The 16340-nt window shown below is 40.4% G+C and overlaps 1 protein-coding gene across 9 annotated transcripts in view; it reads right to left on the bottom strand.

Annotated features, from left to right (window-relative positions):
- Nucleotides 1-874: 874 nt before the first annotated feature.
- Nucleotides 875-16340, bottom strand: part of DLG2 (discs large MAGUK scaffold protein 2) — a 1159208-nt gene continuing 1143742 nt past the window's right edge. For all 9 annotated transcript variants that reach the window (XM_040630955.1, XM_040630959.1, XM_008704379.2 and 6 more), the window contains 6 exons: nt 15513-15563; nt 14460-14561; nt 11685-11857; nt 9445-9554; nt 4270-4361; nt 875-2328 (listed from right to left, as the gene is read on the bottom strand). In XM_040630955.1, coding sequence (XP_040486889.1) covers nt 2222-2328; nt 4270-4361; nt 9445-9554; nt 11685-11857; nt 14460-14561; nt 15513-15563 — 635 coding nt within the window. In that variant the 3' untranslated portion in view covers nt 875-2221. The remainder of the gene's footprint in view (nt 2329-4269; nt 4362-9444; nt 9555-11684; nt 11858-14459; nt 14562-15512; nt 15564-16340) is intronic.

Below are 16340 nucleotides of genomic sequence, written 5' to 3'. Positions count from 1 at the left end.
AAGCACATCACACGACCCGCGGAAACATCTACTCATTAATGACAGTCCTTTAAATAAATGGTTGCATGCTCAGTTGAGAAACCAAAGAAGTTATTATGGTGGCCTAAAAATAGAGCTGGGATCAGGAATGGCATTCTGGTGGCAGGAAACTTCTGGCAGCAATATTGATGAAAGTAGGCCCTGACCTGAAACTGACGAATTGCAGCCACGGACATATCTTTAAACGTTTTGAGTACTCTAAGGAAGTCCCCCAAATTTAACTTTCATCAGAGGGAAAATGCATTGCTAGCCCTTCCATTGGCAAAGGCAGCCTCAAGACTATAGGTAGATGCATAATTTTGCATTTCTGTGTTTGTTTTGGTGACTGCAGCGAGGCAGACAGTGGTAGTTAGTGTAAGATGAACAACACTTGGTTTTGGAAAGAGACCCTCATTCTGAGCTCTGATGATGTTCTTACTGTGAAGAAGCCCCATCACTGCTGATGGCTCTATCTCTCGCTCTCCCATCCCAGCCTGCATGCTGGTTTGCTGCACAGTGTGGCAGAATCCCTGCCAGGTCTGGATGTACCCCAGAAATAAGGCGATGGGGCTTAGTCTGGGCATGCATAGAACCCAGAGTTGAGTGGTTATTGAGATCACCAAAAAGTCTCTCTCTAAACACCGTGGGCACAAGCAACGCTGATGTCATCATCAGCTCTAAAGTGGGATATAGGCTTCGGGAGGTTTTTTTTTAAATCATCATTATTATAATTGCTAAAAAATAAACTTGGTCCAGGTGCAGCCCCCAAGAAAGGCAGTTCAATTGGTTGAGCTCAAAGTTGTTAATTGTCTTTCCTTGTGGTTCTCTTTGCCCTGTACATGGAAACAAAAGTCTGCACCTCTCACCCCCCAAATATATACTTCTCTCTTCCTCAAAGAAATAGTGCTTCTTGGGACAAATCTCTCCATGGCTCAATACCATCTCTGGCTGTTATAAAACCCTCAGTTACTTGTGAAGCAGACAAAAAAAAAAATGCAAAATCCTAATTACTCATGGTTGGCCAAAATACTAAATGATCCTTTGAGAACTGCATGTAAGTAACTAGGAACAAAGTTATTCAACTATTTGCATGGCAGGTCCAGGTTGTTTAATAAGGTAAAAGCAAAAACTTCCCTTTAGATCATTTGCATGAGTCTGACTCTGAAAGCCATCAGCTTAAAATTGCATTAACCAAATGTCTTCCAAAAATACCCACGAGGGCAACTCATTAAGGGATGTGCTCCATGAGAGTGTGTCACTAATATGGAAGGGAGATCATGGGAGGTAAGTGAGGGAGAAGTCTTTATCAGACTTTGGAAGGAACTCAGATGCTCTTAATGGATCATTGGCAACAAAAGGGAGAGTGCAACTTTCAGTTCTTGAATTTGATCATCTGCTGATAGTGCATACATTTAGTCTTTCAATTAGTCTTTACAAAATATTTCACAAAACTTTTTTAACCTATAGAAATTCGTTTCTATACATTTAATATATTTTTATTGTATAAATTATTCTCATCTTTAGTTCCTTCTTTCAGTTTATAAATGGCAAAATAGACAATAAACAATCATAAAGCTAACCTCAGGTGGAATCCCTTCCTCTCAGTGAGGTCAGTCCTCCATACACTTGTGAATTTTATGAAATGCTCGTCTTTGTAGATGCCAGTCAAAGAAACTACACACTTATCCTTCCCTGATATTATGCCGTCTCCAAAAGGACTCTTTTCCTTTTTCCTTCTTTCTTTTGCTCATTAAGAAATCAAAGAGTGTGCATAGTTATAAAATTCGAAGTGTACCAATTACAGATGTGGGTAATGGGAAGGTTGGTGAAGTTCAAGTGCTGGCAACTTTTCTTTAAAGCAAAAGACACAGAGAGCTCAGCAGCTAAATCAGCTCTGGACATCTGCTGGGGTGAGGAGGCTGCCCATCTTTTGGGCAGAAAGCCTGTCAGAGGTTCATCCCTACACCTGGCACTTTGAGCAAACCGAAGCCTTCCTGCATACTGCAATGTCTTTTCTGTCCCACCCTGTGGCCCCTCTGTTTCCTTCATGGCTTCACACAGTTTGTGTTGTACATTCATAAGAATTCACATTGACTGCAAAAACATAAATGCAACAAAAACATAAAAGCCTCCAAGTAGTATATTATATATATTTTGTTCTTCTAAATGCTCTTCTGTCATTGTCGGAGGTGCAGTAGCTAATTTATAACTTTTCCTTTGAGGGAATCCAGATGAAAGGCCCAGACTGCTCTTCAATAACAAGCTTGCATTGATTATATATATCTTCTAAGGTGTCTCCTTGGACAATAGCTAGAACAAGAGCAAACACGCCAGAGTTAGGAATCATTCCCTGCTTGGTGAAGAACAGTCATCAATCACACAGCAGAAGCTCAAACCAGTGACGGACGAACTCATCTGGAAGCTTCATATTACTTTTCATTAGTAAGAAAGAAAAAGTGGGAAATTTACTTAAGCAAGGTCACATCAGTGATTAAGAGGAAAAAAAAATGCTTCCAATGCCTGTCCTGGATCGGACACCCCAGTCCTGGAAATGCATCCCAGTCTTTCTACCTTCTATATGTCTGTCTGTGGTTCTGGACAATGAATCATTTATATATTTAAATTTTATGGGTGCCTACTCTGGGCCAGGCACCGGGCTAGGCATTGATCAATTTTCAGATCAAGATCTCCCTGCTTAGCAAAGAACGCTGGCCTTTTATTCTATATACTGTATTTACCTTGGCATGTGCAGAAATTTAGACATTTCCGACATAGAGGAAATAATAAGGTTGTGGAGGCAACTTGAGTTAACCACTCCAACCCCCAAACCCTTAGTAGGAAACCCCACTCATTCTCCAAGTAATCTGCTAAATTGATATTTTGCCACAACAGGACTGCTCTCATTGAGAATGCCTTATGGCAGCTACTTCTAAGAAACATAAATAAGAGGAAATATAAACAAACAGCTACCCTGTGAATTACCCAGAACACCAAGTCACCTGAAGCAAATTTAAGTATACTTCATAATCTCCTCTGAACTAAAGTTAGCTTACAGAGAGATCTCCAAAACAGGTCAGTATCATCTACAGGACATGAGGGATTAACAATGAATTGCTACTAAAACATAGTTTAGATCTTTGAAAACAACCCTGAGAATGTACTGATTACTGTATTTTATTTCTGAGTGTGAACCACCAGTCAAAATGTGCATAACTGTGATTTGATGTTTATACCTGGATGTTCTTTTAGGATAAAACATGACTCATACATTTATTATGGATCACAATTTTACTTAAGATTACCCGGCTCAACATACCTGCAAACTGCTAAGCCACTGGCATTTTCGTATTCTGAGTAAGACAAATGGTAAAGCATCTAACTTCTCATAAGGAAATTCAGGAGGAAATTTCTTGCTGTTAAACCACCGGTGTAAGGCAATGTCCACCCAGTTTGATTACTCTTTGCATTTGATCAGTGTATCATGAACGTGGGTAAGAATAGAGAACCCGGTATACCTGGGGCAAGAAAATCTTCCTCTATTCCCCATACTTCATGTTTCCAAGGAAATATTTAAAAAGAAAAGCAAAGTTTTGCCCTGGGACTTCAGATGGAATCAATGGAAACACAGGGAAGTGTTTCAGCATCTTGTTCAATCGCTGCTAAGGGGCGCAGACCTGCCCGTCACTGAAGCAGAGAATGGAGCCCTGAGACTGCTTCTCACGAGGCAACGCTCTGGCTGTTCCCTAATTGAACCCTAATGGTTTCTTTTTGAAGTTTTCTGATGATATCACGGAGGTAGTTTAATGCCTAAAATCTTCTTTCTTCTTTTATTTTTTTTTTAAGAGAGGGAGAGAGGGAGGTGGGGCAGAGAGATTTCCAAGCAGGCTCCATGCCCAGCGCAGAGCCTGATCCTGGGACCCTGATATTTGACCTGAGCCCAAATCAAGAGTTGGACACTTAACCGACTGAGCCACACGGGCGCCCTACCTGAAATCTTAATAGCAGCAGTAGCTCAGTGCCAACTGTGGCTCATGCTTTTGCACAGGGCCAGTGGGAACCTAGAGCTGGCTGTGGCTGAATCCAGAGAAGACAGAACCCAGAGTTCTCAATCAGATAGGAAAAGCAGAGGGAAGTTAGGGTTTCTCAGTGGGAAGGTTTTAGGGCCCAGCTATACCAGGCCCAGAGCCTTCCCTAATGCTAAATGTCAGACAGTTGATCCTTTCTCCGCAGTACAAGGGTAAATGAACTTACCTGTAAAATATTCTCCAAATTCTTGTTCTAGCTTAATTGCACGATCATAGGTTTTCTTGGCTTGTTCCTCTGTTAGACGCTTATTCATCTCCCTGGGAAAATGAGGGTTTGATATTAGAACACACAGGGAATGTGCCAAATCCTGGAAAATTAAAATGTGTGGCGAAAACGAATCCTGCAGGAAGCACGGTGTAATCTTACTAGTGGCTTCCTAGTCCTTATTTGGGACTCTTCTTTGCTGGAATAGTTTCAGCAACAAGGACCCCCTTCCAGAGGGCAGTCTCTTGGTTCCACACTGGATTGATGCAGAACGGGTCTCATTATGACTTCCAGTCACTGGTCCCTGTTCCGTCTTCTGCAGTCACACAGAGGAAGACTAAACCTCTTTCCTCCATGACAGGCACTGGGGTCTTCAAATCAAGTGCTCATATGTCCCTTGAGGCTACTATGCATTCAGAATAAACTGTCCTACTTCCTTCATCTTTTCTTTCATTGGACATGATTCCCAAATCCTAACCTTCCTGGTTACCCTTCCTTGGACTTTGTCTTAGACTATCCTGACCTCTCTTAAACGTGGCACGTAGATTCGAATGAAATCTTCTAGGGGTGGTTAGAGGTGGGGAGAAGAGATAGAGAGAAGGGAGGGGACATCATCACATTTTGTACCTCATCACATCTGAGAGAACTAGACTTGACTGTTGGTAGGTCCTGCTCTCCTAGAAACCTTTGAGTTCTCCACTCCCCATCCTCCCCATGGGCTGCTGTTCATCTTTAGTGTGTAGTAGGAAATATGTGGAGTGGAGAAACAGAAAGTGCTTCCCGAGAATTATGGAAAATGTGACAGGCTCCTTAGGCATGTGCATCTTTCAGGCTGAAGGGGCATTCTGCGGCTCTCCCTGCTCAACTTCTGCATAGAGTGAGGCATGTCTGCAGCAACAAGAGCCCTGAACTTCATCTGTTTTTTTTTTTTAATTTACTTGTTCATCTGAGAGCGAGAAATCGCACGAGCAGGAGGAGGGGCGGCAGACTCCCCACTGAGTGCAGAGCGATCCCAGGACCCTGAGATCATGACCTAAGTGGAAACCAAGAGTTGGATGCTTAACCAATGGAGCCACCCAGGCACCCTGAACTTCATCTGCTTTTATAATCAAATGGTATTAGAAGGATTGGCTGAGGGAGGAGGGAATAAATTCAGAGAGAGAATGTAACAATCGAACATGCTGGGACCAAAATATTTTCAAACAGATTATAAGCAATTAACCTCCATAGCAAATAAGGATAGAGGATCTTGGTAAGAGTCTCCAATGTTGACTTGGTTTTGTTGTTCTTATAGGAGAATGGGCTATAAAGGAATTATGCCTCTGTCCCTTTCCTTCTGTTAGTCTGTCAACTCTTGGTGTATATAAGTGCTGCTTAATCATTGTAAGATTATTTAAATCCAACCTCAAGCACAAACTGAGTGGGAAGGAAATGGAAAATAATCCAATCTACTGATTCCTAACCAGGGGCAGTTTCATCTTCCCATGTCCTCTAGGTGGTAAAATTTTTTGCCTACCAAACAAACTGTACTTCTTAAATAAAAATTATATTGTCTTCTCATTTTTGCTTAATCAAAGACATTTTATTAATCAAAGACTGACAATCCTTGCCTCTAATGATCATATGAATAGCAGTGTGGCTGCACTGGGCTGATAAAAGTCTAGCCAAGGGCAGAGGAATTTTGGTTGGCCCACTGGGATCCATCACAGGGGCACGCAGAATATTGAAAGCATTGCTGCTTTTGACTGCCCCTGAGGAAGCCAGAGACTGGGGTCTGGGACATGTGGCCTTATAGCATGTCACTGCAGCCTGAAGTAGTAAAGGGACTTGAGAAGGTAAAAGAGTAAATCTGATATCAGAACTCAAAGTTTGGGGTTCTTTTAAAACCAACTATTAGTCAAACAGAATTTCCATTACACCAAAACTTTCCCAAGGGGCTTTTTTTGGAAAAAAATTAAAAAACTGAAGTCAGGCATTAATATGATTCTTGACATGATCTGATGGCTGCAACAGAAAAAAAAAAAAAAAGGAATCTCCTGAACTCTTGATGTTGAGATAAACTCATCTTGTCCTGAGGGATAGTCTCCACGATTCTCCCCATAAATAGCACTAGTCCTAGAAGCTGTGAGTGGATGTCACCCTTGGATCCAGAAGATGCTGGGCTAAACCCAGGGATATCCTTCAAAGAAAGACAGGGTTTTGTTCCAGATGTCAAGAAATCATGTGGCTCTGGATCTTCTTTGACTTCCCCGGCTCAGGCTAGCCTGTGTTCTCTCAATTCCCTTTGCTCTTACTGTAGCCATCAGTGAATTTTCATTTTTATGCTCTAACATCTCATCTTTTATGTCCTTTGTCTCCTTGCCTAATCTGTGAGTTCACTGAAGGTGGAGACCGGGGTTTGTTCATCAGCATGTGTCATGGAGCCTGGCTCAAGAATTACTGTTCAATGACTGACTGAATGAATGAATGGAGGACTAGACAATTCGACAAGATTATGATACAATTGAAGACAGAAGAAAACATGGGCCACCGTGGGAGCAAGAAGGTAAAAGCAGATTGGGGTTGGCAAGGTCAAGAGACAGGGGAAACCTTCCCACTGCCATGGGGTGGGGGTGAGGAACAGAGGTCACGCGGTGGCACACTGTGAAAAGAATATCCCTTTTATCCACAGCCTTGATTTTATGCTCCTCTGAAGAGTCAGCTATGTATGTGCTAATAAGCTCTGTGGTTTGATGTGGATGATGCACTTGAGAAATAATGTGTGTGATGATGTATCAATGCCTAAATGTGACAGCTGCCATGCTTTTGTTCCAGTTGACCTAGCATTCACTCCTCCCCCGGGGAATGGGCAATTCATGCCAGCTTTGCTCCTGAAGTAAAACCCTTGGAAAAGAGGGAACTGGAAAGTAAACACCCAGCATTTAATAATAAGATCCCATTAGTTTGAATGTCACCATTATTGCACTCGAGACTCATGAATATGGCTGCAGCAAATTATGTCAGATTCACGGTACTCATTGTGGAATCCAGCCATCGGTAGGTTTAATTTTCCTTGGTGACAAGTGGCTGTGACAGCGCCCTGAGGCAAAACTAAATAAGTCATCTCATAGTTGTGGAAGGAAGGAGACCTTCTCCTACTGAGCACCAGATGGGAATGTCTCCCAATATCACACTGAAGCAAATGTACAACTGCTGTGTCTCCCTCAGGCCTCACTTCCCTGGGAAGCCATTTATCCCCCTGAGTATTTATGATGTGAAAACTTATTCTTCTGTTTCTGAAACAGGCCTTTAAGATGCTGTTCCCAGGAGGTGAGGGCCATTTTTCTATTCTTCTTCTTCATCTTAGCATTGCTAATAATATTTATGAGGCTCTTTACAGATTATAAATCACTTTTACGTAATGAAATTTGTGGTTGCTTAATTTACTCTGTGCACTACCCAACATCGTATCATAGATGAGGAGAGATTTCAAGCATGCTCTCAGGGATAATACTATCAAGAACCAGTATTTTATCATCAACACATAATTTTTTCCATGTGCCAACTCTCGGCAAAGCTGCTTGACATTATAATTTAACACCTAAATTCTCAGGGCAGAAGGTACTGTCAGTGACCTCTTGATTTTATTTTTTCATCCTGGTAAGAACCTTTGTCCATCTTTTATTTATGGGAACATGTTCTGCTTTTAAGACACCTCTCTGGCAATTTCCCCAGAGACTGACTATGTATTTAACTTAATTCTCTTAGGCTGCAATTCAAGCTGTTGCAGCTTGCTCTGTTTTTTCACTCCTAGACAAGACGTGGAACAAGGCTGATCCCGCCTGCAAGTAACTATTTCATCTCCGGGATTAAGTAATTTCCTTCTCTTTGGTTTTTCCATGTACATTGTTTTCCAGTATTCTGTGGCTCGCTTCTGAACCCTGTCAAACGCTCTAAGATCTTGAGGCCCAAATGGAGGCACGTTTGAGCAAAGCTCTTGCCAATAGACACACCAGCATTATCTCTTGTGACCTCTTGGAAAAAGGTACTTAACGTGCTTTGTGATGATAAAATAGTTTTCTTCTTTTTATAATGAAGTAACTTGAATTTTTTTGCACTTATTGTAGCTACTTTTTATTGAGTGATTACTATATGCCAAAGACCATACGGGGAGCTTTGTATTCATGATCATGTTTAACCTTTATACCATCTGTGAGGTAGGTATTATTAATGTGCCTAGTTTAAAGGAGAGGAACTAAATCTCAGGGAGGTCAAGCAATTTGCCTGCGGGGACATAACTGATCAGACGAAGGGAAAGGGGAAGGGAAAGAGAAAAACCAAATCTAGCCTGACCAGTTTTCAAGTCCCTGCTTTTCGGCTACTGCAGCCTAATGTTTGTATGGGAGGTGTCTAGAAAGCAATGCCAACAATTTCTAACAAATTGCCACTGAAAATATGTTACTTTATAGTTGGTTGTGAATATTTAACCAATTTGTTTAGTGATTTTTAAAGGAAGCTATTTTGCAAGTCCTCTGAAAAATAAAAAGAACCACAAAAAAATCCGAGTCCTACATTTTTGCCTTATTCATAAACGTGCGCTGGTATGGAGCTGTTGGTTTAAGTTATAGATGTGTTACTGCCATGTCACCAAGGATAGCGGTCTACATACATGAGGTTTTCATTAAGGAACAGAAGAATTCTATGCTAGAACTAAATAAGATGTCAATAGAAAGAGTCTAAAATATTGTCTGCTCCGTCTACAAAAACCCACTTGTTTAAAAAGATTTACTAATGGAGCTGCTTTCAGAAGAAAAAGACAAGCAAAGATGATTGCTTCCTATCATCTGAAAACCAAACCAAACCAACTACCTTCATAACAACAAAACAAAACAAAACAAAACAAAACAAAACACACACGAACACACACATACAAAACAACTTGTGAAATGAACATAAAAATCAAGAAACATTAGTGAAGACGTTAGGGAATTACTGACATCAGGTCTCTAGTGGTTCAAATACACTTTCATATATTTTTTCAAAAAGGAAATGCTTCAAAAAATCAACAATGGCACTTCTGACTTCTAAGCACTTATGACCGAGAGCTGTCAGCCCTTGGCTATATCACATGGACAGCCTCCCGAGTCCTCCACTTACATCAGAGGTTCCAGAGATTTGGGCTTAATGAAGATGGCAATGGGATAGAGCTGGGCAACTTGCAACCGCTTGATAGCATTTCCTGACACGTCAAGTATACAGTGTTTGCCCTGGTAGAAAGAGAAGAAAAATATGGAGTTAATCCAGAAAGAGTGATCATAATCCAACCAAAACAAACAAACAAAACAAAACAAAACAAAACAAAACAAAAAAATGGAAGTGTGTTTTTCGAGGAAAGTAAAGGGTACTGAATTTCTAAAGGTTGACAAAGGATCATTTCAAAGCATAAAAAAAAGTCGATATTCAGGGTCACCACTGAATGCTTTTGATAACTCGTATTTATTACTCCCTTACTAAGTGCCTGCCACTGCGATAGAGAATTTACATGTCTTACCTCAGCTTAATTTTCTTAAATAAATACCTGACATTTTGCACAAAGAAGATATGTAGCCTTATGTAATGTGATTGGGTCCACACTCATGAAGCTCTCTAAACTATCTCTGAAGATAACTGTCAACAAGAAATCCCCAAATCTATGAGGTAGGTATTATCAGCCACATTTTATAGAAGATAAGACTAAGGCTTAGAAATAATATGTAACTTGCTTAGTCTCAGTGCTAGAAGAACTCAAACCCAAGTCTTGAACACTGACAGAATTGTCTGTTGGAATAAATAGACACCTCATTGTCTCACCCTGACCAATGTTAAATCTGGAGGAGTGGTAATCACGTGCATTTGGAACAATTCCATAAATATTTGTTGAGTGCTTATATGTATCCTGCTCTGGATATGCTCAGTCCTGCGTAGCTGAGGATGGATACAAAAAGAGTTTCCTTCAATATTACATCTCAAGTGCTGAGAGAGTGTATGGCACAGTGTATGTAAATTTGTTTGTTACATGAAAACCCTATTACATATAGCACACCTCATTTAACTGGGCTTCCGCTGCAATGAGTGCTCAGAGCAAGGAGTTGCTTTGTAAAGTATTTCAGGAAAAGTAGATACATTTGGCAAACATCATATTCTAACTCCTGGGGAGAAATGGCCTCATTACCCTGAGGCCAGAAGAACTTTAGAAAAGAAGAGAAAAAGCATATTGTACAGATAGAAACAGTCCTAAATGAATAATAGGGATTAAAAACTTTCTATAATGCCCACGTGAAAACAAAGAGACTCTAGTGAATACTTGAGCTCTTACAGGAGAAACATACTAAAATGGTTCAAACCCTATATCACTTAAGCCATAAATTCCAAGTTTGCTCTCTGTGAAACGCAACAGCTAAACAGAATGTCTAAATGCTGTTTGATTATTCACTGTCCAGTACATAACTTATATTAGGTTATATTTACATGTTCAAAGGGGAGAATAGATGCAATCATCGAGGAAACTGATTTGAAACAACATGATACAGCTCACAGAACCTAACTTTTGAGAGAAAGGAAGAGATGCAGCTTACTGTATTCTCAGATAGACATTAAAAGTTTTTTTTTCTAATTTTTTACCAGTACATCAAAAGGCTATGTCAAATCACATCAAATCAACCCAACAAATATTAATTATATAACAAATAGGATTGACTCTTAACTCTTGTCTTTTCTCCCATGAAATTGGTCCTCTGTATTGACAGGAGATCAGGATCTCTCTATAGGCAGATCTTAAAGCCACACTCAAGTGCCTTCCTATCCTGTTCTCTCTTGAACATTCTCTTCTTTTCCACGCCCTTGAAATTATCAACGGGAAGGGAATGGCAGTGTTCACACCTCCTCTAAGCTGGAATTTCTGTCAGCTGTAGGCTACGCCCTAGTCTCTTCATCTATCTACCCTCCATTATGTGGGTACAAAGTCTTCAGGGAGATAAAATGTAACTCCTGCTAACAAAAAGAATTGAGGACCCTGATTTAAACAACTGAGAGCAATAAAGCTTCCTTAATAAATTCAATGTTGTTTACTGGGGCCAAAGATAAGTGAGTTAAGGACAAAGTGAATCTCCATGAACTTCAAGCTGTTAAGTGCCTTTAGGTTTATAACCCCCACCTCCCCACAAGTTGGTCAGCATACCTTATTGAGATTAGAACAAAGATTAATGACCTTGGTCTAAAGTCATTCTCAGCTTAGAGGTCTTAAAAGGAATATTTAATCAAAATTTACAACTGCAATCGGGAAAGAGTAATGACAAAAAATGCAGTTTGTCACCCAGGAACCTTCTTTAGGGGAGGTATAAGATGATTGGTGGACATACCCTTTCTGCTACGAATCTCACAGACTGCACACTGGTTCCATATAAGTTGTCATTGTACTGGCCAGCTTCTATAAACTTGTGCTCTTGGATATCTTTCTCCATTTGCTCTCTGGAAATGACAAAGTGATAGTCTCTGCCATCCACCTCATACTCGCGCTTCGGCCTCGTAGTATCTTTATAAAACAAAAATAATAAAATTAAGGTAATTTATATTCATAGACAGCTTGTACACCTCTTCTCTTCACCATACCCTCAACATAGATATACAAAAATATGTAATATGGAGGACCATTACATAGTAAGAGGTACCCGTTAGCCTTCCACTGTAAGCAACTACAAAACTTGACAAGGTGTAGGGAACAGCCATTGTCAGGCATCAGACAACAGGCAGCCCAGGGCTGTGACCTTAAGACTGGAGAAACACACGAGGGGAACTCTACCTTCACTCCACCTCCATTTCCAAGTGGACGGTCTAGAGGTTATTTAGTGCTAGGAGACTCTACAGTAGAACTGGGTATTTGGTTGAGAACATGGAAAGGCTACAATTTAACATTTTATTTTATATTTTTTTAGAGAGGGAGGCAGGGGGAGGGGCAGGTTCCATGTCTAGCAAGGAGCCCAATGTGGGGCTGGATCTCACAACCCTGAGATCATGAGGTGAGCCAACATTCAAGAGTCAGTTGCTTAAGTGACTGAGTGGAAGGGCTACAGTTTAGAAGGTTACTCTAGTTTTATTCTAGACCCACCTTCACAAAGTGTAAAACCAAGTCAGAACTGAAGAAGCTGATTTGCCAGTAAATTATTACCAGCCAGAACAAAAACATAATGTTCTATAAAGAAAGATAACCAAATCCAGGGTCTCAATTACGTACTGTCACAATGTCAGTATGCAATAAAAGATTATGGGACAAGCAAAACAGCAAGAAAATGTGTCATAAACAGGAGGAAAAAAAGGACAAACAGTAAAAATATATTCGGGGATTTGAAAGATGTGAAATGAGATCTTTACAGGTAAGGTGGGACTAGAAGTCATCAACTCTAACCATGGTTAGAGATGACTGAAGCTCTTAGTAAGAAGAGAAGAGAAAGCAATCCTATCAGTATAAATAAAAGATGTTAAAATATTTCCAATCTTTCACTCGATACTCTTTTCCTAGGAATCTATCTTTAAAAAATTATCAAAGCTTCAGATAAAGTTTTATCCTTAAAGATGTTCATTATATTAATTTATAAATTAAAAATAATAATTATCACATGATTAAATTATACTTCAATTATAATTCGTAAGAGTGAAAAGGAGAGACAACCCAAAATACCCATAAACAAGGAATGATTATGATGTAATAATCATTTAAAATATTTACATAAAAATTGAAATAACGTTAAGCCAAAAAAATTCTATGTATCCAATATGTACCCAATCAGAGGAGAAAATGAAGAAAAGAAGGAATAGGTGAAAATCTAGGAAAATATTAACAATGATGTTATCTCTGGATACTCTGAAAGTCTGTATATTTTTTATTTTCTCGCTGAACTTTCTTTTTAGCATTTTCCAGGTTTTGTACAATGAACATATATTGAGTATCATAAAATAGTGCTATTAATTAAAACAAAAGAAAAAGTTCAAGGTGGAGGGGAAAGTGGGAATGGCAATTAAGGACTGTCTGGGTTTTTTTCTTTCCAAAGTGGAGGAAAGCACTGGAGACTGCTATGAATGGAGTAGGGTTTGACTTGATCATTTCTGTCTGGAGTCTTTCTCAAGATAGGTTCTTCGGCAGGATCTCTTTCCAGAGTCCTTGCTGGGAACCGTTTCATGAGCTACAGCAATCACCCTAGTTCCCCTCTGTTTCTGTACTTGCACACATGTGATTCCTGCTATTCCTAGGTATTCTGGGTGACATCTGCAGTGCTGAATGTAGGAGACACCTGAAAGCATAAAGCTTCAAAAATATCCATTGAGAAAGAAGTATTTGTTGGGATAGATTTAAGAGCTCAATTGAAATTTCCTCGGAGTTGGGGGGTGTGTGTCTGTTTAAACACACACACACACACACACACACACACACCAGAAGCAGAAGGCCTCCACGCATTTTTGTGCGATGCCATGGGAGTAAGGGGTGAATGGGAAGGTGTGGTATGCATGGGAGGCAGAGCCGATAGACTCTTATGGGGCTACACTCAGTGGGACCAGGAGACTGGGTGATCGTCCATCAGGACAAGAGAGCAGATTAAAATCTGTGATGGCCTAGAGGATAGATGAAAGTTTTACACGCCTTCTTGTCTTCATCATCTCAAATCCCAGCACTGTCATCACCCATGGAAAAGGCTGTTTTGTTTTGGGATTGACATGTGGCCCTAAGTCATCTGAGATGATTTTTAATACGTGGCTTTGTCTCTGATCTCTCTTATTCTATGGGAAAAGATGCTTCAGTGGCATTTCAATCAATTTGTAAGAACATCCTGATGCCTATCAATAATTCTATGCTATTTTAAAGGCTATGAGTTACAGAGAAAGGATTCATCCTGCCTTCTGGGGGACCACAGTTAGTTTGGAGAAAATAGTATGCTCACTAAATAGAAAACAATACACAGCAGCACTGATGAAAGTGTTAAGCAGAGAAAATTAAATAAGATGCTCAGATTAAAAAAAATGTTTGGATAATAGGTAACTGATAGTTTTTGAATCACTGGAGAGACCATTGAGGAACAGAATTACACTTTATCATCTCAAAGGAGGGGAGCCTTTCTTCTAGCAAAAAGAGAAAGGATACTTACGAGGCACACAGGAGCCAAATTTGTCCGGGAATTCAGATATCAAGTCGTCATTGATCCGATCCTTCATGGGGCCCAGGATAATCACTGGCCGGGTATAGTTTACTGCAGAGAGGGAAGGGAAGATGCAAATGAGGGGAAAGACATGGACAGGATTGCACAACTGCTCTGCCTAGGTGAGTCTTAAGGCGAATTACCAAACAGAACCAGTGAGGGTGTTACTTCATTGGTTGCCCATACAGTCCAGCAGGAGAAATTGATGTTTAACCCTCGGTATGTTGGCTGTGCCTACTTTCTGGAATTTACCAGTAGGAAAAAGCAACTGCAGTGTCTTTCAGTGAAAAGAAACGTTTGGAGGGGTTTTGCTTACTCTTAGGTTATGCCTACACAATGTCAAAACAACTGCTGAATTTAGTCAATTGAGTGGGAGAAAAAAGATTCCAAAGCAGCTATCTGGCCATTGTTTAGATAATGACTTTAAGAAGTAATTGTTAGTATAATGACACCTTATGTTTTTATAATTTCTTTTCCTTAGATCAAAATGCTCCCTATTCTCTGCTAGGGTTTTCCCAATTCCTTTGTAACAGGAAGGTAGAAGGAACTCTAAAATCCATTTGGTACAACTCTTCCTCCGATGCTTGAATCTTCTCTGAAATATCCTTGTCAATAGCCATTAGCTTCTGTATAAATGCCTCCCAGAGAAAGAAATGAAGCAGCCCAGAGGATGGCTTGTATTTTAGGACAGATCTGCTAGAAAACCTTTCTCAATACTGAGGTATCCGTCTCCCAGGAGATTTTATTCATTTGTCCTGTGCGTGGGGTTCTTTAATGATTTGCCGGTGCTCCTTCCACTCAGGACCACTCATCTGGAGGGCTACCCCTTTCTCCTGGGAGCTGACCCTGCCCATGCTTAGCAGGTAAGTTGTTCGTGCCAAAGACAGAGCAGAGTCTGGTCTGGGGACAGTGGGGTATAGCAGAGTTTATCCTCCTTAGTCCTTAACGGTGTCAGCTGATATGGCCTGGAAATCAGGAAACAGAGCATGCTGGGAAACTTACTTTCCTGCCTTGTGACAGGCTCATAAGAAAGAATGAAGTCTTCTTGCCCTCCTGAGAAGAGAAGAAAGGAAAATTACAGTGAACTAATAACCAGTCATATCCCACAGATCCCAGCTACAAGCCCTGCTCTGAAACACAGGAAACAGACACAGTTCAGGGTTCATTTTTCTTGCTCGCTCTCCTTGAGTCATTCCCCAAATCCCTCCATCCTCATAAAACTCTTTAGCACTATGATAGTATCAGGTTCTCGATGGTTATAACTGTAAGTCATGACGAGAGGCTAGCTACTTGCAATTCAGCAGGGCAGTGACCTATGAGACTGCCTTCTGTCTGACACTGAGAAGTGGAGCCCCTATTACTTACACTTAAAATGAAACCATTCAGTTCAAGGAGAGGGTCCATCCCATAGTTTGCTGCCACATCATTCCGAATTTCTGGACCTTTTATTTCATCTTCTATTTTATTCCCCAAAGAAGCACATTGTCCAAAAGCAAGTGTCTGCTTGGTTCATTTATGTTACAAAAACTTCATCAGCATATACCACAGGACACTGGAGATTTTATTCTAATGTTAACTCATCAGGAAAATGCTTGGTCAGTTCAAGAAGATAAAAAATTTGAGGAGGACCCTAAATCACTGATCAGAATTGCTGCTAAATCTAGCCTTCAAACTTTGGAAAGAGAACTGAGGAAGACAATGCAGTAAAAGTGTCAGCCCCTCCAGTGACATTTACTACAAGCCTGATTCACAGAGGGCCTCCAGTCAACAGATAAACATGGTAAGTTAATTGGTTTTAGGCAATTACTTTTTCAAACATCTCTTTTACCC

The sequence above is a fragment of the Ursus maritimus genome, unplaced genomic scaffold, assembly GCF_017311325.1.
Source record: "Ursus maritimus isolate PB19 unplaced genomic scaffold, ASM1731132v1 scaffold_16, whole genome shotgun sequence".
Lineage (NCBI taxonomy): Eukaryota > Metazoa > Chordata > Mammalia > Carnivora > Ursidae > Ursus > Ursus maritimus.
Note: the sequence above shows the minus strand (reverse complement) of the source record. Positions and strands in the feature narration are given on the sequence as shown.